This window comes from Schistocerca americana, chromosome 6 (genome assembly GCF_021461395.2).
Source record: "Schistocerca americana isolate TAMUIC-IGC-003095 chromosome 6, iqSchAmer2.1, whole genome shotgun sequence".
Classification (NCBI taxonomy): domain Eukaryota; kingdom Metazoa; phylum Arthropoda; class Insecta; order Orthoptera; family Acrididae; genus Schistocerca; species Schistocerca americana.
The window spans coordinates 90,851,394-90,875,645 of record NC_060124.1 but is presented as its reverse complement, the minus strand read 5'-3'; the positions used below and the strand labels follow the sequence as shown (position 1 = coordinate 90,875,645).

The 24,252-nt window shown below is 42.2% G+C and overlaps 1 protein-coding gene across 2 annotated transcripts in view; it reads left to right on the top strand.

Annotated features, from left to right (window-relative positions):
• LOC124619894 (death domain-associated protein 6-like) overlaps positions 1–24,252 on the top strand; it is a 150,318-nt gene that overhangs the window by 18,618 nt on the left and 107,448 nt on the right. For both annotated transcript variants that reach the window (XM_047146525.1, XM_047146524.1), the window contains exon 3: positions 14,947–15,032. In XM_047146525.1, the coding sequence (XP_047002481.1) occupies positions 14,947–15,032 (86 nt within the window). The remainder of the gene's footprint in view (positions 1–14,946; positions 15,033–24,252) is intronic.

Genomic DNA, 24,252 nt, shown 5'->3' with positions numbered 1-24,252 from the left:
CACTAAGATATTGTGTTTTATTGCAGATCATGTTAAGGTTTTGGTTTCATGCCATTAAAAACTTTCTCAGTTTCGTAGTTCGAATATATATATTCTCTAGGGAGATTGCAGTCTGCAGCCTCAGCACATGATACATTATGGCCGCTTGAGCGGTCTTTCACGGCTGTCCCAGGGCTGCTTTGGCAACCTATCCCACCCACACTTTTATTTACGAGCTAACCCGTCCCCGCCCCCCTTTCTGCAGCACCTTAACAGACCTGCTGATGTCCGGCCATCCAGATTTAGGTTTTCCGTGATTTCCCTAAATCGTTTCAGGCAAATGCCGGGATGGTTCCTTTGAAAGGGCACGGCCGATTTCCTTCCCAATCCTTCCCTAACCCGAGCTTGCGCTCCGTCTCTAATGACCTCGTTGTCGACGGGATGTTAAACACTAACCACCACCACCACCACCACCACCACCACCACCACCACCTGCTGATGGGTGCCTTGTGTCGCCCCTCGCCATACAGAGTTCTACATAAGCTACAAGTTTTGGAGAGCCCATAATAACAACAAACCAAGTCCCTTCACAGATTGGGACGTTATATGAAAATTAAATCAGGCAGCGTCACCATGAAATCCAACATGTCCAGACAGAAAAGAGTGGCAACAATGCCCTAAAGCAATTTTCAAACTTCAGAAAGTCTGGCATCTCGCTAATCAAGTGAAAGGTTACTGCACTTCTACCAACGACTATTTTATTCTACTGAAGTTAAAAGCATTCCAGTTGTAGTGCTATACTAGCATTACAGTAGTGGTTAGTTTGCTGACAAAGTGACCTTTTCATTAAGACTACAGTGAAGTCAACGTATAGGGTTATTGTAAATGATGGACCCATTTTCAAAACTTTATAATTATTCAAGTACAAATGCAAAATGAACAAGCTTTGTACCAATGAAAAGAGGAAGTTTCAAAGTCTTTTTGGTAATGTTTGATATCAATTTAATAAATTTAATAATTTGTAATTAATTCATTTTTAATAATTATTTAATAATTAGAAATGTGATAAATCTTCAGTGTGGCCACTGTTGGCTGCACGCCTAACATCAAAATGGTAGCCAAATGCATCCCACACACGCGAAAGTGTATCTGCTGTTACTGAGTACACGGCAGCAGTGGTCAGGTTCCGCAGATCATTCAGAGTGCTTGGTAGAGGCAGGACGTAAACAGCTTCCTTCACATAACCCCATAAGAAATAGCTGCAGGGTGTGAGGTCAGGAGAGCTTGATGGCCAGAAGTGCAGAGCCAGGTCCTCAAGCCCCTGAAACAGATCCAGCATTGAGGAAGGTAGTCATTCAAAAAGCCTCATACATCACAGTGCCAATGGGGCAGAGCTCCACCCTGAGAATCTTCCATAACTTGAGGAAACAACCATTGTTCCGACATGTCCAGGTACATGACTCCCTTTATGGTTCTTTCAGCAAAGAAAAATGGTTCATTAACCTTTGTATGGGATACAGCATCGAACACATTGATCTTCGGTGAGTCTCTTTCAAGTTGCAGTAGTGAATGTGGATTTTCCAAACCCCATATGTGAACATTGTGTCTGTTTACTTTTCTTCCAAGGTGGAATATCGCTTTATCACTAAAAATTACATGCTGTGGAAATGCATTGTCCTCCCATCTTTGCTGGCACATAATCACAAAATATAAGACGTCATTGGGGTTGAGAGCCTACACAAGTTGTAATCGGTAGGACTTGTACAGGAAACACTGTCTCAGAACTTTCCATGCAGCTGGTTTTCCAAGTTCTCAACTGGTTCTGTTGGTAGACATACTGCAACTCCACACAAAACTTCATGAATCCGTTGGACATCATCCTCTGACACACACGGTCGGCCTGTGCTTTTTCCAGTGCACACACTCCCAGTCTGTTTAAATTGCTTAAACCAATGGCTAATGCTTTTGCGAGTCTTTGGTTGAATACTGAATTTGGTCCAAAATGCCCGTTGCACTACAATTTGCAACTCACTTTTCACGAACTGAAGAATACAGAAAACCTTGTGCTTCACAGTCACCATCTCACTCACAACTGACAGTGAAACGGAACATGGCCCTATTGCCACACGAACTCTACAAGCTGCATCTGAAACCATCACTGCCCACCCGCCAAAAGCTTTGAAACATCCTCTTTTCATTGGTATAAAACTTGTTTGTTTTGGATTTGTACTTAAATATGTAGGAATTTTCGAAAATGGGTCCATTATTTACAATAACCCTGTATATCCAAGTGGACCATGAAATTTCCTGAGGCAACATGACCCACAACTGTCGTAACTTCTCCAGGATATCCCGAATACTGGTGCTGGGATGGCGTGTATGTCCAAGCTGGTCCCACACATGTTCTAGTGGGAACAGTTCTGGGGATCTTGCTGGTCATGGCAGAACCTCGAACAACACGTAGACATTTCATAGAGACATGTGCCATGTGTGGAAATTGTCCTAGGACAGTCATTGCCCTATTGAAAAATTGCACCATGATACTGTTGCACAAGACATGACATATGAGTAAACAGGATATCTGTGATTACTGTTATGCCATCTGAGATCCTTCAATAATTACCAGCCATCACCTGAAGTTACACCCATGATCCCCCACATTGTGACACCAGAAGTAATTCTGTTCTCTCTCCAAAACCTTAGAAGGTTGATACCTCTCCCAAGTCTCCACTGTACTCACCAACAAGGGTCATCTGGGGTAGTGCAGAACCATGATTCATTGCTGAATACATTGCAACACCATTCATGAGCAGTTCAGGCTTCCTAGTCACAGCACCACTTCCAGACAACTATCATGGTGTGGTGTTGATGACAGCCTGTGCATGGGGTGGTGATTCCCTACTTTGTCTACTGCTAGTCTCTAACCAATGGTGTGGAATGACTACACACTTGCAGGAAGTCCATTGCTTGTTCTCGGATTTCAGGTGCGTACATGAAGGAGTTAGTGTGCTTTATGCAAAATATGGTGATACTCCCTTGTGTTGTTCACTTATGACTGGAGTCTTGATGATGAGTATGCCTGCCCAACATTCCCATGCAGTTCAACATTGGACCACTCATCACAACCAAATGCCCCACAAATCTGGTAACCGCAGTATTCAACCAGCTGATCGGAGACCCACAGTGAGGCTGCTTCCAAACTCTGTCAGATACTGATAGTGCTGTCTCACCAGAGTACACAGCACCTCCATTTCCTTCACAGTGATTATTCACCATCTTGGGCTGTTCATGACCCTGTATCCCTACAAGGTCTGGTAATGCCACTAAAATTAAATAACACTAATTCACACAGGTGGAAGTTCTACCTGTTGCAGAGAATTGCAACTCTAAATCATTTACATAATTTAAACTACCAACCACTGGCTCACAGGGCACTTGTCTGAGTTGTTTTATGCAGCTGTAATGGTGTCCACTTTCCGATGTTAACAATGGATGTGCTCCTCTGTTCATCTGTCTTCAGAAGCATCCTTCATTCTGTAGAATTTATTCCTCTCCCATTCTGGAACTAATCAGTCTTGAAGGGTCTCGGCTGGAATAAAAGGAATTATAGATAGCAGTTCAAGTCAGCTTTCCTTGGTAGTGGAGTAGGTCTTGTAGCAAAACACCAAATACGCTCACAAGTTCAAGAAATGTGTTGACCCATTTAAGAAGTTCATTATGGATTATCAGAATTTTATTAATTGTTGATGATTCGAAGTTTACCACTCACTGACTTACTGGATTCAATGTGAGAACTGGATTCCATTCAATAGTTGTTCTACCACAGTAATGATTAAAACATCATCGCAGTTGTTGTTCCATATACACTGGTCACTTTTTTCTTTCAGAAGCCGCTTTCACCATCCACAAAGTTATTTATACAGTAAATAGCCCCCATAGTCCAAGTTTGAATGGTACAACCTTGACATAGTGCAGACTGTATATATACATATACTGTTATTGTCACCAACACTTCTTCGCTGTCTTTACACTATGAAACAACTTGTTCTGTTCTGGCCAGTGTAACATTCACAGAAAAAAAAAAATCAGTTTGTTGAATTGTTGCTAATATTTTGATACCGAGCGAGGTGGCGCAGTGGTTAGACACTGGACTCGCATTTGGGAGGACGACGGTTCAATCCCGCGTCCGGCCATCCTGATTTAGGTTTTCCGTGATTTCCCTAAATCACTCCAGGCAAATGCCGGGATGGTTCCTCCGAAAGGGCACGGCCGACATCCTTCCCATTCTTCCCTAATCCAATGAGACCGATGACCACGCTGTCTGGTCTCCTTCACCAAAACAACCAACCAACCAATATTTTGACACTAAAAAAGAAAAAAAACTGTGCCATTACACACGCCATTACATCTGCAGCCCCCCTCAGTGCTCGTGACTCTCTCGTGAATATATGTGTTTGGCCTCAAGCTATTGCAGCATCTACTTGCTTTTCTGTGCTGCAATCTCTTATCTCTGTAGTGCCTTCCTTCTCTTGCTCTCTGTGTCATGGTGGCAGCCTTTGATGTCAGCCCAGCTATTCCCTAGGTTCTGTTTTCCTTTCTTGTAACATTCTTTCAAATACCACCTTTTGGCTGGAGTAGTCTGTGTTCCTCTTTTGGGTTTGACCTTCGTTTCCCAAATTTTTCTGTAGTGTGGACCGACTGTGGAAGAACACCTTAAATAGCTTACATTTGGGAGGATGATAGTTCAAACCCATGTCCGGCCATCCTGATTTAGGTTTTCTGTGATTTCCCTAAATTGCTTCAGGCAATTGCTGGGATGGTTCCTTTGAAAGGGCTCAGCAAACCTCCCCATCATTCCCGATTAGATGGAAGACCTCGCTGCTTGGTCCCATTCCCCAAATAAATCAACCAATCAACCAACCTTAAATAGCACCTACTGCATGCAGTGTTAAAGACCTGCTGTGCACAGCTCCTGTGTTGGCTATTATTGACACTTCATAGCCAACACGGTAGCCAATTCGACATGGTGGGGTAGTTATGTGCCCATGTGGTTGAGCCCCCTAACTGCTGATGCCTAAGCTGCTAGCTCCTCACTCACACCAATGAGTAGATGCCCATCTTTGTGAAGCATGAGGACTCCCAGCAGCAGCCTTTGTGCCAGATGGCCTTTGCTGTGGCTAGGCAGTGTCCTTGGGTAGAGCCCTTGATTGGAGTAGTTGGCGTCAGGGTGGATGTTTCGCACATGAAACATTAAATTTTACGAAAAAATGGCCATTCTGACCTGGCTGTCTCTTCAGATAGGAATTGAAACTTCAATGCAGTCCATGATCTTCTAATCAACAACTTTTCCAGGTTTGAATGGGGTCTTTCTAGCAAAGGGTCAGTTGCTGCTGAACACCTGGCGACCCACTTTGCCACAGTATTGATGTCCTCTTTTTATCTGGCTATTTTTGTACTGCAGAAACAACAAGTTGAAAAAGTCCTCGTATGTTTCAATGTTTCATGTTCATCCTCCCCCCCCCCCCTCCTCCCCCTGCCAGCCAAGCCAAATCTTATAATAAACCTTTCATTTACTGGGAACTGCTTCAAGCTTTTGCCTCATCTCAAGATACTGCCCCAGGCCCATATCCAATTTATAATCAGATAATCCAACATGGCAAGGTAGTATTGTCATCCCAATCCTTAAACCAGGCAAAAATCCAATGCCTCTGTGCAGCTACCAATTGGTTAGCCTCACCAATGTGTTCTGTAAACTGCTTGAAAGGATGTTCTTCAGTCTCGGGGCCTTTTGTCCCCATATTAGTGTGGTTTCCGGGAGGGACAATCCATAGCTGACCATCTGGTCCAGCTGGTAACAGCAATCAAACAGGCTTTTTCTAAATGCCAACGCATCATTGCAGTATTTCTGACCTACATAAAGTGTATGACAGTGTGTGGCATCATCACATTGTACCTACCCTCCATGACTGGGGTTTTGAGGCTCCCTATGAATTTTTATTCATCAGTTTTTACCCTACCAGTTGCTCTGTGTTGGAGCTGGTGCTTCACTAGCTCTCCATGGGCCCAAGAGAATGGTGTCCCACAGGGCTCTGTCCCGAGCATTCCACTCTACCGCATCATCATCATCATCATCATCATCATCAGTGGGATAGTGCCCTCTATTGGATCACTGCTCACCCCTGTGCTGTATGCCAATGACTTTTACATTTGGTACAGCTACCAGTCAGTAGCTCCAGCTGAACACAGATTCCAAGGTGCCATTTTATGAGCCTCTGTTTGGGCCATTTCCAAGGCTTCCTGTTCTCTCTTACAAAAATGTGTCATGCATTTATGTTGTCCTACCACAGTCCATCTTGACCCAGAACTTACTTAGGTAACCAGTCCTTGGAAGTTGCACAGTCCAATTTCTTGGGCCTCCTGTTTAATAAAAAGCTGACTTGACTGCATCATTGTCATCAGTTGAAGACTAATTGCATACAGAAACTTAACACTCTCTGCTTCCCTGCCCATACCTTTTGAGATGTGAACTATGCCATTCTTCTCCATATTTACCAGGCCATGGTCTTATTCTGACCAGACTGTGATGCCAGATTTGTGCCTTAGTGGCATCTTTGGCTTTGAAATTGTTAGATCCAGTCCATCATCATGGAGTTCATATGGCCACTGGAGCCATCTGGGCTAGTCTTGTAGACAGTCTCCTTGCCGAAGCAGGGATATTATATCTTCAGTTCTGATTCTACCAACTCATACTCTCGTATGCAGTCACCATTTGAGAATTCCATAATTGTCCAATGTATCTCACTCTTTGGTTATGAGGGGCGTCGACCTCATGATATCCGTCGTCGGGTGGGATTACCAGTTGGAATGTGCCTAGCAGCCGTCTTGTCAGCATTTTTGCCTCTCCTCCCTTTAATTTACTCCCCGTGTTTTGTGAATGTGTTTTTTATTTCCAAATATAAAGTTTTAAGCTACCTTGTGGGCAGTGTCGGTTGGTTGATGGTTGGGATTGAGGCTTCTCCTGCTGCATGCTGAACCTGGGGACCCCTTGCCCTACTTCCTTGACCTGCTTCTGCTTGCTCTCCCATCCCTTTCTTATTGTGTTTTAATGGCTTTCGGATGGAGTTTGTGTTCTTTTCTGCTGCACCCTATTTCCTATTTTAGACCTAGTGCTTTGCTGAACAGTGGGTGCTTACTTGACTTAGAAGGAAACAGTCTTAGGACAGAATTGGATGCAATAAAAAATATTGCCATAAAAATGGCTACACGACCAAAGCAACTGATAATTTAGACACACAAATACATAAAAATAAGACAACAAATTGCCATTTTAATAAAGAAGAGAAAATATTTGACATCACCTCACACCCATGTCCTGTATCACAAAATTGTTAACCTCTTAAAAAAAAAAAAAAAAACCGACAGTTGCATTCTCCACTAATAATAAATTTGGACATTCACTGGTCTACAACATAATAACAGAAAACCAAAAGTTCAACTGCGATGGAGTGTATAAAGTATCATGCCCCACTTGTCCTAGCTACTACGTGGGGAAAACAGACAGACATTTCAAAATATTTTCCCAAGAACATACAAATGTTTATTCGTTGACTTTTTTGGTATCAGCTGATGGCACCACAAATTTGTTTAGTCTGGATGTTTTCAATGCATTTGCTTTTTCCATTGTGGATTTGGTGCACCTCTTGTCCGACCAGATCCTTTGCCATTAGTTAGATTTTCTGTGTTCTGAGTTCCCATCTCTTTTTTCGTATGAGTCAGGTTGTGCCATTAATTTTGCAGCTCACATTACTCTGAAATGTATGGCACACACTTTCCCCATGGTAGCCCTATTGATGAAGTGAAGTCAGAATTGGACAAGCCGACATCATTGGGGAGTGTACAGCCTATTGCATTGAGTGAATGGTCAATCTCCATCATGTTTGCTAAAAAACTGAATGATCAGCTTCATCTCTGCGACAACTTTTAAAGTTTCGGTTAATGCTCAGTCTATCATTGACACCTACCCTTTGCCTCATCCAGATGATTTATTGGCTACTTTGCCGGGGACCAATTTTTCTTCAATATTTATTTATCTTAAGTCTGTTTACAGGTTCCAGTGGATGAGGGCTCTTCAGCGTTTTTAAGAACAATTGATTTTTCCGTTCCAGGCTGCATCAACTATCTCGATGACATTGTAGTGTTGGGTGCGTCCATGGAAGAGCATTTTCATATTTTACACACCTTGTTCATGGTCATAGATGCAACAGTGTTGAAATACGGTTTGGCCAAGTCATACTTTTTTCAGTCGTCTATTGTGTATTTGGGGTTTGAGGTTTCCTGAGATAGTGTTAAACCATTACATCATCATGTCATTGCAGCCACAGCTCTGCCTCACCCTACAAATGTCAAAGAACTCCAAGCATGTTTAAGTGACATTGCTTACTACCACAAATTTATGCTTGGTATAGTCATATTGGCCCACTTGTTCTGTAAGTTGCTCTACAAGAACATTCCATTTCAGTGGATGCTGGCCTGTGAGGGCTTTTGAAATCTAAATTACATTCTGCTTCTTGTTTGGCTACTTTCTATCCTGGCCATAATCTGGTTGTGGCTATGGACACCTCTTAGTATGGACATGAGGCAGGACAGTTCCGAATGCCTGAAAGCTTATGCTCAACTCTACTCCCAAGTTGAAAATGAATCACTTGCTAAGCCCTGAAAAGTTCCATGTGCTCTTGTATGGGCCTGAGTTTGTTTAAGTTTAACCTTAGTACTGACTGCAAGCCCTTGGTTTGATTGTTTAATCCTTCTGCTTCACTGCCTGACAAAGCAGCACATCGTCCTCAGCGGTGGTTGTTGTTTCTGTCTTGCTACAACAATGAAATACATTTTCAGTCTTCTGTGCAACATGATGATGCCAGTATGCTGTCCTGGCTTCTGGTGGGGCAGGATCCTCCTTTTGATCAGGATGAACTCCTTTGTTTTCACTTTGGTGTTGAGGTGCAACATAAAGTGGAAGGGTTTCCTAATACGGGCTCGCATATCGCAACTGCCATCACTGTCGATCCAATTTTGTGCATGTTGTTCACCTCATTCAGCATGGTTGGCTAGACATGCCTCAGGACAGGGCTTTTGATCCTTTGCAGAACTGTTTTGCCTACGTCACTCCCTTTCAGTGTTTGATGAAGCTGTTCTCTTAGCTACAGAGGGCCTGTTGGCTAAGGTTGTGATCCCGGCGGCTCTGCAGAGGGATGTGCTTCAGCTCCCACATCAGGTACATTGGGCGCTCTTTGCATACCAAGTTATTGGCCATTTGGCATGTGTTTTGGCCCGGCATCAATGGTGGGATTGTACATCATGTTTTGGCATGCTCTCAGTCTGCTACCCATCAGGCTGCACAGCAGGTGACGTGCTCTCCGCTATGATTCAGGCCCTCTCTAACATTTCTTCTAGGGATGGATTGCCTTATGTGCCTGAGATGGATAACAATCTGCAGTTTGTGTCTCAGGCCTTCCATGATTTCCACGTCCATCAAGGCATTCACCACGTGACTTCTGCTCCTTTTCACCCCCAATTTAATGCAAGGTGGAATATCTCATCTGCAGGTTGAAGGTTCAGATGTAGAAGAACGCCGCGGACTTCTCCACAGACAGTGGCTTTGACTATTGACTGTTCCAGGAACCATTGACAATTTGCAGGAGTTGAAGCACTTTCAAACATCAATCTTTGAAATTAGAACAAACCTAAGTGAGTGTTTATCACGAAGTATCACTTGGACTGTTCGTCATCGGTAACTGTACATAAGCCTCTCGCAAATCTATGTTTGAAAAGTGTCTGCCCTATCCCAGTCTGTCCATCACTTTTTTCAGATAAGGAAGAGGAAAAGAATCCACTACAGTTTGTGGGTTTACTGTCGCCTTAAAGGCAGAACACAGATGTAAAACACCTGATGGCTTTTTCAGAATGACAGTCTGATGCTCATTGGCTTGCAGAAACTGGTTGGATAATCCCATTGTCTTGCCATCTTTGCAATTCCTGATCAACTTGCTCACGTATTGCATGGGGACAGGTCGTACGTGAAAAAAATCATGGCTCTGCATTTTCCTTCACAGTGATGTGTGCTTCAACGTCTTTTGCTCCACGCTATAGCTGATTCAGATAGTTCCTTGTAGATGCTACACGAGTCAGAAACGTTAGTGTTGGACACACCAACACTGATTTATAACACATTGTACTGAATCCACAAATTGAACAAACTGAGTATGTTTGCACTGTTTCTAGAAATGAGTGCATGAAAAGAAACACATTTAGTCACTCTCTGAAAAGTTGCTGGCAAACTACACATGCCAAGGACAGGAATTTCTTGTCAGTTTTAGGCAGGCAAAACATAAGTAGGCTGCTGTAGTGGCGAGCTACCAATTCTGGCATAAGTGTCATTATTTATCGGGGAAATAGAAGTACCGGTGTCCATCTGTAACTTTATTATCTGTTGTTTCATCTTTAAATGAAAAAAAAAAGGTTTGTTCGCCTGATTGCATATAGCATTGGAAGAATTCTGCAGTGTGGAAGTACTTGGTTCAGCTTGTGTCTGTGTGAGTGGCACAACCTGTACTGTATACACCTATTGACAGCATGGCTGTGGCCACCATACACTCACATGGCAGCAGCCATTTCCCTTGCCTTACTTGCCTGTAAACACACAGTTAGAATGGGTCCTTCATGTCCACATTCAAAGCAACGAGCATTATGACATGGACAGTCTTTCTGATTGTGCTTCGAAAAACACTGAGGATACAGTAATCTGCCAGAGTTTTTTAACCCACATTGTGGGCTACAGCACTGAAGGTTTTACTCTTGTTGTTCTTACTGTTTGCCAGAGCACTATTCTGTATATGAGACTGATTGTCTGGAGCACTATGAAAAACTGAAACACAAGGAGCCTCAAAATCAATCTATATTGAGTCCACATTTGTTTGAAATTCCACAATAGACAGTACAGTTTTTCAATCAGGGTCAGGCAGTTTAAGAATTGCAACATGAATGCATGCATCAGGTACAGTTGGAGTAACGCAACTATGTAACATTACTTCATTATAGTTAATTCCGCATAAATCTTTAAACTTAAAGTGTCTGATGAGACCACTTTCCACTATTTGACTTCTGAGCAGGCTGCTGCTTCAGGTGAAAAAATTTGAACCATGCAGCAGCTCCATGGATTTGACTGTCAAAATATTCATTTAACAATTTCACGAGCTTGTCATATGTGATTTTGTTGGGAGTAGTTCCAGCACAGAGTTTCACACAGAGGCAGTACACTTTGGGGCCAACGGTGGACAAAAAAATAAGGACAGAATTTTGTAGCAGTTACTGGTGACCATGCTGCTTGTTTGTTTAGTGATGTCAGTTGGCTGACAGTGACCACAGGTTTTCTACCTACCTGGAACTGTGCAAGTTCAGTTACATTCATTCCCTGTTATGGCTCGGAGATCTTGAAATGTAGTAGGACACACAATAAGACAACTGACTAGAAACAGAGGAACAAAATTTAGAAAAAAAATAAGATGTGTGCAACAGGCAGGCAGTTGGTGTGGAATATGAGCTGGTTAAACACTGATCATTGCCATTTTTTGTGATGAGACAAAACTACAATTGTCTGCCCATAACTGTGGGTTCTTTGATTGCTTAGTGAGGTGGCACATTAAAATAAAACTCATGAAATATAGTTCACTTTAATATGATAATGAATAAAAGAGTTATGTAACTTTGACACCCTTTTTTGCCACATGAGTACTGGATAATTTACAACTGTTATGGACAATCAAAGCATTTGATGCACTAATTAATGCACCGTTCTCTTGATGTACAATGTTCAGCATCAACAACACTACAAGTTCATCTGAAATTTTAACTACTCACTGGTCCTGTACAATGACGTGGACTGTTGTAACTGAGGTCTCGAACTGGGGCAGAGCTCTTGCTAGCTGGACAATACATTGACCTCAGTGTGAAGGTGCTGCTGTGCTGAGACGGGAAGCATAGTCTTCAGAAGCACCTCCCATACATTGCTACAGATTTAGTGAAACCTCTCTGATATCTTTGGTATCAATTCATGTTGCCAACTTTGGTGTGGCAATGTGACCTCCGTATGGTACCACAGATAGGACGTCAGTGAGCACACAGTTATCTGAAATAACATCCTAGAGAACTCACAAGCCACTTATCAGTATGACGTTGTGCCCCCTGTGGCCTGGATGCGTGCACTGTTTTAATTGGAAAGGGTATCATAAAGCTGTTGTATCTTCTCTGGAGGCAAACATGCCAACAAAATGTTGCAAATGGACCTTGACATGCTGGATACTACCACTGGGACAGAGTTGATGTCCATTTTGAGCCCACAGATATTTCATTGGGGAAATATCTGACAATTTTGCTAGCTATTGCAGTACCTCAACATCTTGCAACAGTTCATAGAGCTAAGTGCCATGTGAGAATGACCACTGTCATTTTGAAAAGTGGTACCACGATATTGTTGTATGGGAGTAAAATGTGAAGACATAGAGTGTTTGTGACAAACCGTTTTGCCATCATGGTTCCCACAGACACTACTGTCCATGATCAGAAGTCATACCCCATGGCTCCCCATAGCATGATAGCAGCAGTAACACCACTTTGACTCTCCTAAATGTTGGAAGAACTGGGCCCTCTGCCCAGGTTGCCGCTGTACTTGATGATGATGATGATGATCATTGGGTGTACAGCAGAATTGTGATTCATCGCTTAACACAGTGCTACACCATACATCAGTAGTCCGTGCTTCTCAGTCATGACACCACTGTAAATGCAGCTGTTTGTGTGCTGATGTTAACAGCACCCTACTACAAATCGGACGGTAAGTCCTTAGACCCATTGCTGCCAGTCTCCAACCAATGGTGCAGCATGGCACAGCCTGTTGCAGGGAGTCAGTTGCTCGTTGTCAGATGGCAGGCACAGATGTGAAGGGGTTATGAAGGGTTCTGTGCACACTATGTTGATCCTACCTTGTGGTAGTCAGACATGGTCAATTTGAAGCTTGACGATGAGTATGCCAGCCCGCATGTTCCCATGCAGCCCAATAGGGCAACACTGTCACATCCAAATGCTGCCAAAATCTGGACATTGCAAGATTCAACCAGTCGACCAATGGGATCCCTGTGATTAAACCCCTTTTAAACTCTTAACACATACTGACAACACAAGAGTACAAAGCATCTCTGTGTCCTTCAGAGTTCAGCTTTTCTCTGCGTTTCACACTTATACATGACATCCCAGAAGAAATGGTCAATATTGAAGGATGTGACAGAAACGATCATTTGAAGCAAAAAGTGTAATAAACGTGGGCTCTAGAATGCATACCTTAAGAGCTATGAGCACTACTTCGTCTTCAATACTGTGAATGAAACAATTTTTTTGTACTGCAGGATCTTTGCTTTCCACATTTTGAGAAGTGGCAGTATGGAAAAAAACTACAGTAAACATGGACTCTAAAATACATACCTTAATATCAGTGATCACTTGTTCATCTGTGCTCCATCAAACACATCTCTTCTACTAAACAATTGTTAATTGCTCTTAAGGTATGCATTTTAGAGCCCATGTTAACTACACATTTCTTTCTTGTTTTGGTCCATACTACTACTACTCCCAAAATATGGAAAGCAAACGGCTTGCTGTAGAATAGGTTTGTTTCACATTATTGAAGATGAAGAAATTCTCAAAGCTCTCTCAGTGTGCACTTTAGAACCCATATTTACTAGACAGTTTAGCTTTGAATGACCATTCATTTATTACCCCTGAATATTGACCATTCCTCGTGGGACACCCATGTACCCTACCAGACCTGGTAATGACACTAAAAACGAACGAAACTAATGCACTCTGGTGGTCACAGAGAGCTGCGACTCTAATCATTTATGTATCCACCGATGGTGTGTAAATGTATGAAGTTACACTGACACTTGACCATGTCCTCTGGGTGCTTCACATTTTTGTTAGGCAGTGTATTTGTAATGATCCACTTGTTCTTTTGGCATTGAAACACTATAGAAGCTGAATATTCAGTGCACATTTCTTAGATTTATTTATCTTCGTATCTCTGCTTGTGGCTACAATAATTAGATCCAAAGATGTAAGTGAAAGCTGAGGAGATGGTGTTTACAACCCCTCTCCCATTCTGTAACACTTTTCAGCTGTCCTTACTTTCTGAGACCATGAATTCAGTTCAGTTGATAGGACACATTTTGAGACCTCAAGAGGTCACCAAATTCCTATTGGAGGGAAATGTGTAGGGTAAAAATCATAGAGGGCGATCAAGAGATGAATACAGTAAACAGATTCCAAAGGATGTAGGTTTCAGTAGTTATTCGGAGATTAAGAGGCTTGCACGGGATAGAGTAGCATGGAGAGCTGCAGGAAACTAATCTTCGGACTGAAGACCATGACCACTTGAACACCCACCCATGTATGCATGTGCTTGCTCTCGCACTTGCATGCTGCCCTCCCTCCCCAGCGCGCACACACACACACACACACACACACACACACACACACACACACACACAAACAGGGAGTCTTCCCTTATTTCTGATCCTTAGATGTTGAGTTTCACTTTGCGTTTTCCTTTGCTCTTGTAGTATCATCAATTTCTTGTTTTGGCTAGCAGATTGTTCTGCCAATTTCACAAAATCCTCAATTTCTTGTTTGGCTGGCAGCATTGTTCTGCCAATTTCACATAATTCACCCACAGACTCTGAGTCAATAGTGTTCAGATCAAGAAAGATTATCCTCATTCTCCTAGTATTGACACAGATGTAATACCATCCATTTGCATGCAGTTTACTTACTTTAAGTTTTTGCTTGCTGGAAAATTGATGATTGGATTATGTACAATTGCATGCATAATTTTGATGAAATTTCTCTTCTTACATTTTACAGTGCCTTCAAAGAAGAATCGCAAAACTAGAACAAAAAGAAGTAGACTGGGATGAAGAAAATGACTCCACGTACATACAGTTACAAAGGTGAGTTTTATGGTTGGTTGGTTGTTTTTTTTTTTTGGGGGGGGGGGGGGAGAGGTAGGGGGCCAAACAGTGAGCTCATCAGTCCCGTCAGATCAGGGAAGGCATATGAGATGGGGGGGGGGGGGGGGGGGAGAGAGAGAGAGAGAGAGAGAGAGAGAGAGAGAGAGAGAGAGAGGGGGGGGGGGGGGTTGGGATCTGTTTTAACACAGCATATGTAAAAAAATTGTTAAAGGCTTTTGCGGTCACTTGATGTATTTCCTGTTGGATTTGTCTCAGGATCTTTGGACTGTGTTTGTACAATGATTTTTCTAATGTTTTGTCAGCATGAATTGCAAGAATTGTCGGGGATTCACCCCCCGCCACCAGCAATGGCGGGTAGGTGCCACATTATACTGCATTAGGGAGCTTTGTTTCAGTCTGTAAACATGAAGTGTGTAATCAGTTACAAAGGCTTGGTAGCTAAGTGGGTAACTGTCTGGTTAGACTCCAAAAGATTTATGATATAATCCTCAGTTGGTCTTGGGACTTTTTTTCTGTCAGTTTTTTCCTTGTTCATGTCTAACAGCAATTTGTGTATGAGAGAAGTAAATTTCCGGTCACCATTAATCAATAATTCTGTCCTCTTTTGTTTAAATTGCCAAGTCAGAATAACCATGTATGTCTTTGTTGATGTAGACTTTGTTTCCTTCTGCAACTTCTTCTGTGCTGGAAGCTGAATAGATCTGTCATAAAACTCAGTCTTCCAAGAAATGATGATGTAGAGGGTTTCTTCTTTAAGAAAAGTATATTGACCACCTCATTACAGTACTCAGAAACCTCGTACAGTACTTTCTGGCAAACAAGCTGTATCTATTAAAATTTCATGATATTAATTGACATTCATTCTCACTTGAATGACAGCTGACAGAAAAGTGAAAGCCGAAACTGCTTGTGCTCTTCTCATGGTGTCATTGTTATTGTCACAGCAGTTCTTCTTTTATGGCACACACCATACCTTCAAGGCAGGACCCGACAACAGGAAATAAACCACCCAAACAGCAGGTTCCAAGGTTCTACGAAATGGTAGTGAAAGTGCTATCATCATCCCAGCTTCCAGATACATGCATCTATCTGCTCCAGAATACATGCACATAAAGGAAATAATTTTCTGAACAGCATACTATACTATATTATTACTTAAATAAAACTTTTATGGTGGTGCTCATCATTTGTCGTTTTGGTAGCTACTGTGCAATATACAACTTTACCAACCTGCAGTATTGCAATGAGCCGAAACATTTAAGGAGTGTGACTGAGTAGCAATTATCCACAGTTCATCTCAAATACATTGAGATATTTTCAGAACATTAGCACATATACACACTTGCACATTTAAAATAGTTCACTGACACAATAGTTTTCATTACTATAGCACCCCAGTGCAAGGAGGAGCAGCTATGAGCTGGGTTGGTGCAAGTGGGTGGTGAGGTGAGGGAGAGCCCAGAAGGCTCCAGAGAAATGTGGCTGCAAAGTTAACAATTTGTGTATGGAAGCATCTGTGCTGTGTGGTACACCACACTGCGTTCCGCTGCTTGCACACCCTAGTTGCTAATGCAGAGTCTCCATTGTATGCTCATTAAGTGAGCCAGCAGCAAGGCCTCCATGCCAGTGGTGTGTACCCTCGACACTGCTGTATCTGCTGCAGCCCTGGATGGTGCCTCAGTTGTCCCAGTGTGGGGAAGCCCACCACGATGAGATTCCCATCCTGGGATGGTGGAAGATGACTGGTGTGTCTCCTGGACAGGAGTTAGATGTACTGCTGGAGCAGGGGTGGATTGGCCTTCTGTGTCATGGCACTAAGTCTGGGAGGGACCTGCTGCATAGAGCTGTTGCCGTGCCATGGCTTCGAATGGGCTACTTCTACTGGCTCTTACATCTGACAGCCTCGATGGGCACAGCCTTGTTGTCCAGGTAGAGCTGTGAGATGAATAATTTCATTACAAAATGTCCATTACTCATAGTCGGCAGCGTGTGATTGTTGTGCATATGCGCCGCTAACAATCATGTGCCCTAAAACACCACTGCTACTGCCATGCTGGAAAACTGCCTTGTCTCTTGCTGCACGAGTATGTGCAATACCAGTGAGTCCGCTGCTTCTGTTGTCGCTGCTGCTGCAATACACTGCTCTAGCTCACACTAATGTGTCCATATATAGTCAGCACACTGCATTACATATGTAGCCAAAACATTACTTGTATCTGCCCAATTGATGATTTAATGTTTCACACGCACTACAAAATTACACAGTTGTGATTCAGATTGTTTGATCACCACATAGTATTTTGTGATAGTACAGGATGCAATAATGTTCTTGGTGTGTTAAGCACATTGCATAGTAAAGCAATACTTTCCACAGTAACAAATGTCCAGTCACTAATGACAAAGCAAAGCACTCAGTATATGGGAGTTCACCATGATTGATACATTCCTGGACACACAAAACCACATCCCAAGCCAAACTCAACCTGGGTTAATACCAACAATTTAAACTGCATGACAGGTATTCTACAGCCCCATTGCACTTAGCTGTGTACCACTCGTTACAACATTCTTGTCTCAGAAAAACCAACAACTATGCCCACTCATCTGGGTGGTGATGTTGTACATTCCAAAAGGTAAACAAAGTAAAATTGGGAACTGACTGACTGCTTACGAGATTAGAAATGGAAAGCCGAACTCCCATTGTTAAAAATAAATCTGCTCTTATGGTGTGTGCCTTCAACAAGCTGAAGACCATTCCCTTTAAGAATTACCAGTAAGAGCAACAAATACTGGATCTCATTGTGTTTATGTCCTTATTTTTTATGTGATTAAAAAAAATTAAAACATCTTAGAGACCATTGAACTCATTTAAATAAAAAATAAAAACAAACATTTATACATTAATACAAAATAAAACCTTCCCTGTGTAACACCATCAGTACTAAAAATTTAGTGATGATTTTTAATATGTCAAATGAATAATAATTTGGGCATGTGTTTTTTACGCCGATAATCCTATAAGTTTCCTTCTGCAAAGGATGAAACCATTTTCTTTACCACGAAACTGCTTTCGCCTTTAATAGGCTTTCGTACTCAAGAGTAAAAAAATGAAGAAAAGAATCACACTTTCGTAGTGGTGTAATATGGGGCTCTGCAGAATAACATGTTACATCTTTATCCTCTTACGCTGATGCACATGTAAACTGAAAATGTAGTTTGGGTATTTTTAAGTGTGGAACATCCCAGTGTGTGCACTTCGGTTTAACATATGTGCAAATGGGATGCAAAAGCCGCCAGCTCCGGACATTGACAAGGCGCTACATTGATTACATGTCTCCACCTACTGGAGAGGCTCGCTTATGCTTTGGCGTTGCGACTTGGCAGTGCCTTGGTAGTCCTAGAGAAAAGGGGCCACTGACTAGAATTTAAGCATTTGAACAGTTGAGTACATGTTTGTGAACTGTCATTCTGACTTGGCTGTCAGATGTCAAAGCATCAGAGATATGCCACAGCTTATGAAACATCTGCATCACTCATCATTGTAAAAGTAAACGTACTGTAGAAATGTTGCTGTTACAATACAGAAGAGTTATTGAAAAACAGTTTACACCATTTAGTACTTTAGACAGATAGAAGCGTTCTTCCAGCATGCACCCCCACTGCAGAAGGTGAAGAAAATACACGCACCGTATAGCAGGACCATGAAGGGAGAAAACTAGTGCATCTCACACACACACACACACACACACACACACACTGGCCACTGGCAGACCCTTTAGAAGAGGAAGACACCACATCACTTCTTTCCATTCACATCTTTTGAAATGAGCACGGAAGGAAAATGAGTGAAATTTGAATTCATATAGAAGCTTACTGACACGCATCCCTCCCACATACTATGAGAACTAGTTGTGAAGTTGTAATTATCACCTTGAAACAATCAAGTTGTCGCAATGAAACTCAGAGATGTTGTCAGCCCTTGTCTACATATTCACCCTTGATGTGTCACATTTTTCCCAATGATAGATGACTTGGGAGAGATCTGGTTGTAGAAGTCTATATTTTGGCTGTTCTGGAAGGGTTACACCTTGAATATCATGTTGTTATCTTTCAGGATATGACATGCATGCCATGGTTTCATCATCCTAGGAAAGAGCAAGAAATCTGTGAATGCCATTTCAGGATGTGGATGAGGCAAAATGCAAAATTTGATAGCCAAAAGAAGTAGCAGGTGTAACTGAATCCAGTACATAATGATCTGGAACATCATCATGGAATAAAAATTGCTCCGTTGATAGCTTCCTGTGAAGATTCAGCTTGACAGCCCCCCCCCCCCCCCCCCCCCCCCCCCTCCGCAATGTCGTTGGGAGATTTCTGCAATATGGTGCTGTGTTGGTTTGCCCCTTATGAGCATAATCTGTTAGCACCACACCATGTTACTCCCAAAAAACATTTAATATCATGTTGCACATTGACGGTTGGGTCTTCACCTTTGTCAGAGTAGTGAATCCACAGTTTTCCATTGCTTGCATTGACCCATTTTTATAGGGCGGTCATACCGATACAATCAACACTTGTACATTGTGTTTACATGGCTAAAGAAGTCATCTGGATTGAGCTACCACCATTGCAGTATGTTTGTTCCTGCCTCGATTCAATAGATTTTTTGAATGGATGTGAACAATCAAACAGCTCAGTGGGCAATGACCTTTGTTATGTTCAAAATGCCAGGCAAGATGCTGAAAACTGATCAGTGACTGATTTTCACTATTTTTACTACCACCTCAAGTGCAATGTGGAGCATGTGTGTCTCCATTTCCCTTGCGATTCCCAGTTATTCACAGAGGGATGGTCTGCCACATTGTTATTCATCACTCAGGCTTGTTTGACTTCACTGGAAATGTCTGTGCCACCTAACCACTGTACGATATGATGGTACATTGCTGAAGTACATTTCCACCTGAATTGTTGCAATGTCGTTCTCCTCCAAATTCAGAAAATGGATTATTCCACAGGACTCCAGTTTATGAATGGCTTGTGTTGTTTTGTTTTGACTTGTCTAGTGGCAAACTAGTGTACTGTGTTAGTGAATGGAAAAGGAAAGGAAGAAAATTTTTGTGGTATTTGAAATACTCTCTATTTGTAGAGTTTAGACATACGTGTAGATATAGATATCATTGTTACATGTAGATATAGATATCATTGTTACTATGTCAAATGAATGCACACTCTTGGAATTTCGAGAATATTGATTGTGCTGTACAATATCTTTCTGTATATTCTCTTACTGGGGACTGTTGAGTATTATTGTGAGACTGTCCTACTGACTAAAGAAATATGAGATGAATTGTATGGCTTGCCTGTGAGACTTCTGTGTAGGTAGCCACTTTGGTAAGGGCTCCAGACTGACAACAATTATGAAGAACCATTCAGATTTATTTTGCTTGGAGCTTCCTTTCTGGATGAACTACATTTTGTGGTACTCTTCCAGTAATTGTGATGTACCTACCCCAAAAATAAATTTACTCACATATCCTCATTGTCTCAACTGATAGTTGTGATTGACAACAGTGATTAACGCAAAGTTATGTAACCAAAGATTGTTAAATGTTTTTGCCTGTCTCTAAGTGCACTTTATTTGTTTATGTAGGTCACCGGCTTCTTTGTTGAAGATACCTGTTTCTGCAGTTTATCTTACATCTTTCAGCAATTTTGTAATCATGTGATCCCCTGTGCATTAACTGCATTGTGTGCTGTCCAGTGAAATTAGTGTGACCACCTGTCAAAAGCCTAAATAACCACCTTTTGCAGTGCAAGACGTGCAGGAAGAGATTCAGTGAGGTTTTGGAAGATACCAACAGGGATGTGGAATCACACTCACCCCAATGCCGTGGCCAGGTGCTGTATGTTTCTAGTTTGAGGAGCCACAGCGCGAAAGCCTGACAAAGGTGGCCCCAAAGATCCTCGATTGGGTTTAAACCTGGGGAGTTTGGTGGCCAGAGGATTATGGTAAACTGATCCTAGTGCTCTTTGAACCACACACGTACATTGCGGGCTGTGTGACATGTTGCATTGTTCTGCTGGTAAATACCATCATGCCGAGGGAAAATAAACTGCAAGTGGGGTTGACACGGTCCCCAAGGATAGATTTATTCTTATGTTGATCCATTTGCCTCCCACGATGAAAAGACCACCCAGGCAACACCACGAAAACATTTCCCAGACCATAATGCTTGCTCCTGGTTGTAGGTTGTTTGCTATGAGACATTTCGTGCTGTACACACCAACAGTCATCTGTTCAGTGGAGCATAAAATGTGATTCACGTGAAAAGGCCACCTGTTGGCACTCTGTGGATGTCCAGTTGTGATATTGGCATGCCAATTCCAGCCACTGTCACCAGTGAACAACAATCACTCTGGATGCATGAACCTGGCATCTGCTGTGGAGGCCCACATGCAGCCATGTTTGCTGAACGGTTTGTGAGGAGACAATTGGTAGCCTCTTGGTTCATCTGGGCAATCAGCTGCTCAACTGGCACACATTTGTTCACCCATACACACCACCTCAGCTTTCATCTGCCCTTGTCCTCTACGGTATCTAGTGCTCCACAATTGCCGTAGTTCCAGTTTTGGATAGTGCCATTTTGTTGTGCACAGTATACCTTAACCATGGCGACAAGTGAACAGTTTATAAACTTAGCCATTTCAGAAATGCTTCCACTCTTGGCCAGAAAGCCATTGATAATACCCTTTTGGACATCAGCTAAACCGGTCCATTTCTTCATTAAGACAATGGCTACACTGTAATGGCATCCCTCTGACACGCTTTATGTACTCTTCACTGGAAGTGCTATCATCTTTCGTCTGTGAGTGGTTATTGCATGTTGATGTTGAAAGTAGACGTTGGTCATGTTACTGTGACTGGACCACGTATGTGAACAGGTACAGTTAGAGAAACAGATGTTACACACTACTTGATTACTGGCATAAGACGCCTATAAACTATGAAAATCTTTCAGATTTTTGGAACTGTTTGTAGCTATGAATTGTTGTACAGGATTCCACAGCATTATGAAGTAATACAAAAAACATGATACTGAAATGTTCCTCTTTCAACTCCACTTCGGCTGAAGTGAAGACACTCTCATTCCTCGTAACAGTTACTCATTATGAAAACTTGCAACATGAAATTAGACTGGTTACTGTTTTTGTGTGTTTTTTGGAAAGTACAACAATGGTTCACAACCTAGCCATTCGCAAAGATCTTACAGAATAACATGATCTCTCTCTCTCTCTCTCTCTCTCTCTCTCTTGCTTCTTCATCTGTGTGTTTGGTGATGTATTCACTTACTGTAAAGAACATTAACATAGCTATTTTCATCCCATCCCCTGTTCTCTTTAATTGTGGTGAATGAACTTCATTGAGGAAGAGCCATGTGTTTAACTACTGCCATCAAATTGTTCCAGCCATTTCCTATGACTATCATCGATGTTGCATATCATTTAAGAGTCTACCTCCCCAGCTGAGTGGTCAGCATAGGTGACTGTCATGCAGAGGACCCATGTTTGATTCCTGATACTGCCAAGGAGTTTTCCTTGGTGGGAGGATGGTACAGGGTACACTTAGTCTCTTGATGTCAATTGAGTAGCTACTTGACCGAGTAGCAGCAGCACCACTGTCTGCAAAGTTTACAAAACAGCTAGAAGAGCAGTTTGCTAACCACATACCTCACAGTACCTCATCTGCATGATGCCACAAAGCACAGGATGACATAGTGGTTGGTACACATCCCTTGGGCCTTCAAGGTTGGATGAGGAGCTCGTTTTCATATCAGTTGTGACCTACTAGAACTATTTGGACAATAAGAAAGCCTTCAGTTGCAAGGTAAATTTTTTTTTAGTTTACATAGGTTTCGATGCCAATAATGGTATCTTCTTAAGAACAAAAAGTAAATTATTTTGAGTGCCAAACATTGGCCATGTCACAGAATAAAACTAATACGGAATAAAGACGTATAATCATAAGATTATGTCTGTCAGTACTAAAAACAATAAGAAAAATGTAGATGGAGCCACACCGGGCCATCCTCTGACCAATTTAAGGCAAGCATAATTTGAGATATCTTGGCGTTCTTCTTCTGCTCAGCAAAGAGATCCTGGAGTGCAGTGAGACAGCCACTATCTTCATCAAAGTCTTGATGGTCTTGCACAGGGTTTCTTTAGAGACAGTCGGCATCTTGGTGTTTTCTCCCACTTTCGTACACTATGGTAATGTCATACTCTTGAAGATGTAGTCATCCTGTTGGATCCTTAAGACCTGTCAACCAACAGAGTGAAAGACGGTCTGTAACAACTGTCAGTGGCTGTCCATAGAGATACTGTCGAAATCTGCATGTGGCCCAGATCACAGCAAGACATTCTCTTTCTGAAGTTGAGTAGTTTCTCTCAGCATTTGTAAGTGTCCTAGAAGCATAAGCTGTAACCTTCTCTTTTCCATCCAAAATTTGCACCAGAACAACACCGATCTCGTACCCACTGGCATCTGTGAGTAGTTCTGTAGGTGCTTTCTCATCATACAGACTAAGTACATGGTCAGTCGTCAGAGCTTTTCACAGCACATCGAAAGAATCTTGTTGAGCACCACCCCAGATAAATTTTGTATTGGCTTTAACAACTCTTGGAGTGGCCTGGCTTTGATACAAAAGTCTTTGATAAAACAACGGTAATAAGAACATAATTCAAGGAAGCTTATCTCATCTTTAATACTTTTAGGAATAGGAAATTCTGATATAGCTCTCACCTTTTCTTGGTCTGGCCGCACACCTTCATTTGACACAAGGTGTCCAAGTATTTTGATTTATTTTGCTCCAAAGAGACACTTTCTTGGATTAAGTTTCTGTCCGCCTTGTTGGAGACACTTAAGCACGGCCTCAGTCTTTTTATATGTTCATCAAAGGTCCCTGAGAACACTATCATGTCATCTAAATAACAAAGACACATCGTCCACTTTAGGTGACTTAGAAGATTATCCATCATCCGTTCAAAGTTGCTGGTGCATTACACAAACCAATCGGCATTACCTTAAACTCATACAGGTCCTCAGGGGTGATGAATGCAGTTTTCTCACGATCAGCCTCATCCACTTTGATTTGCCAGTATCCCGAGTACATGTCCATGGTTGAGAAAAACTTACATCAAT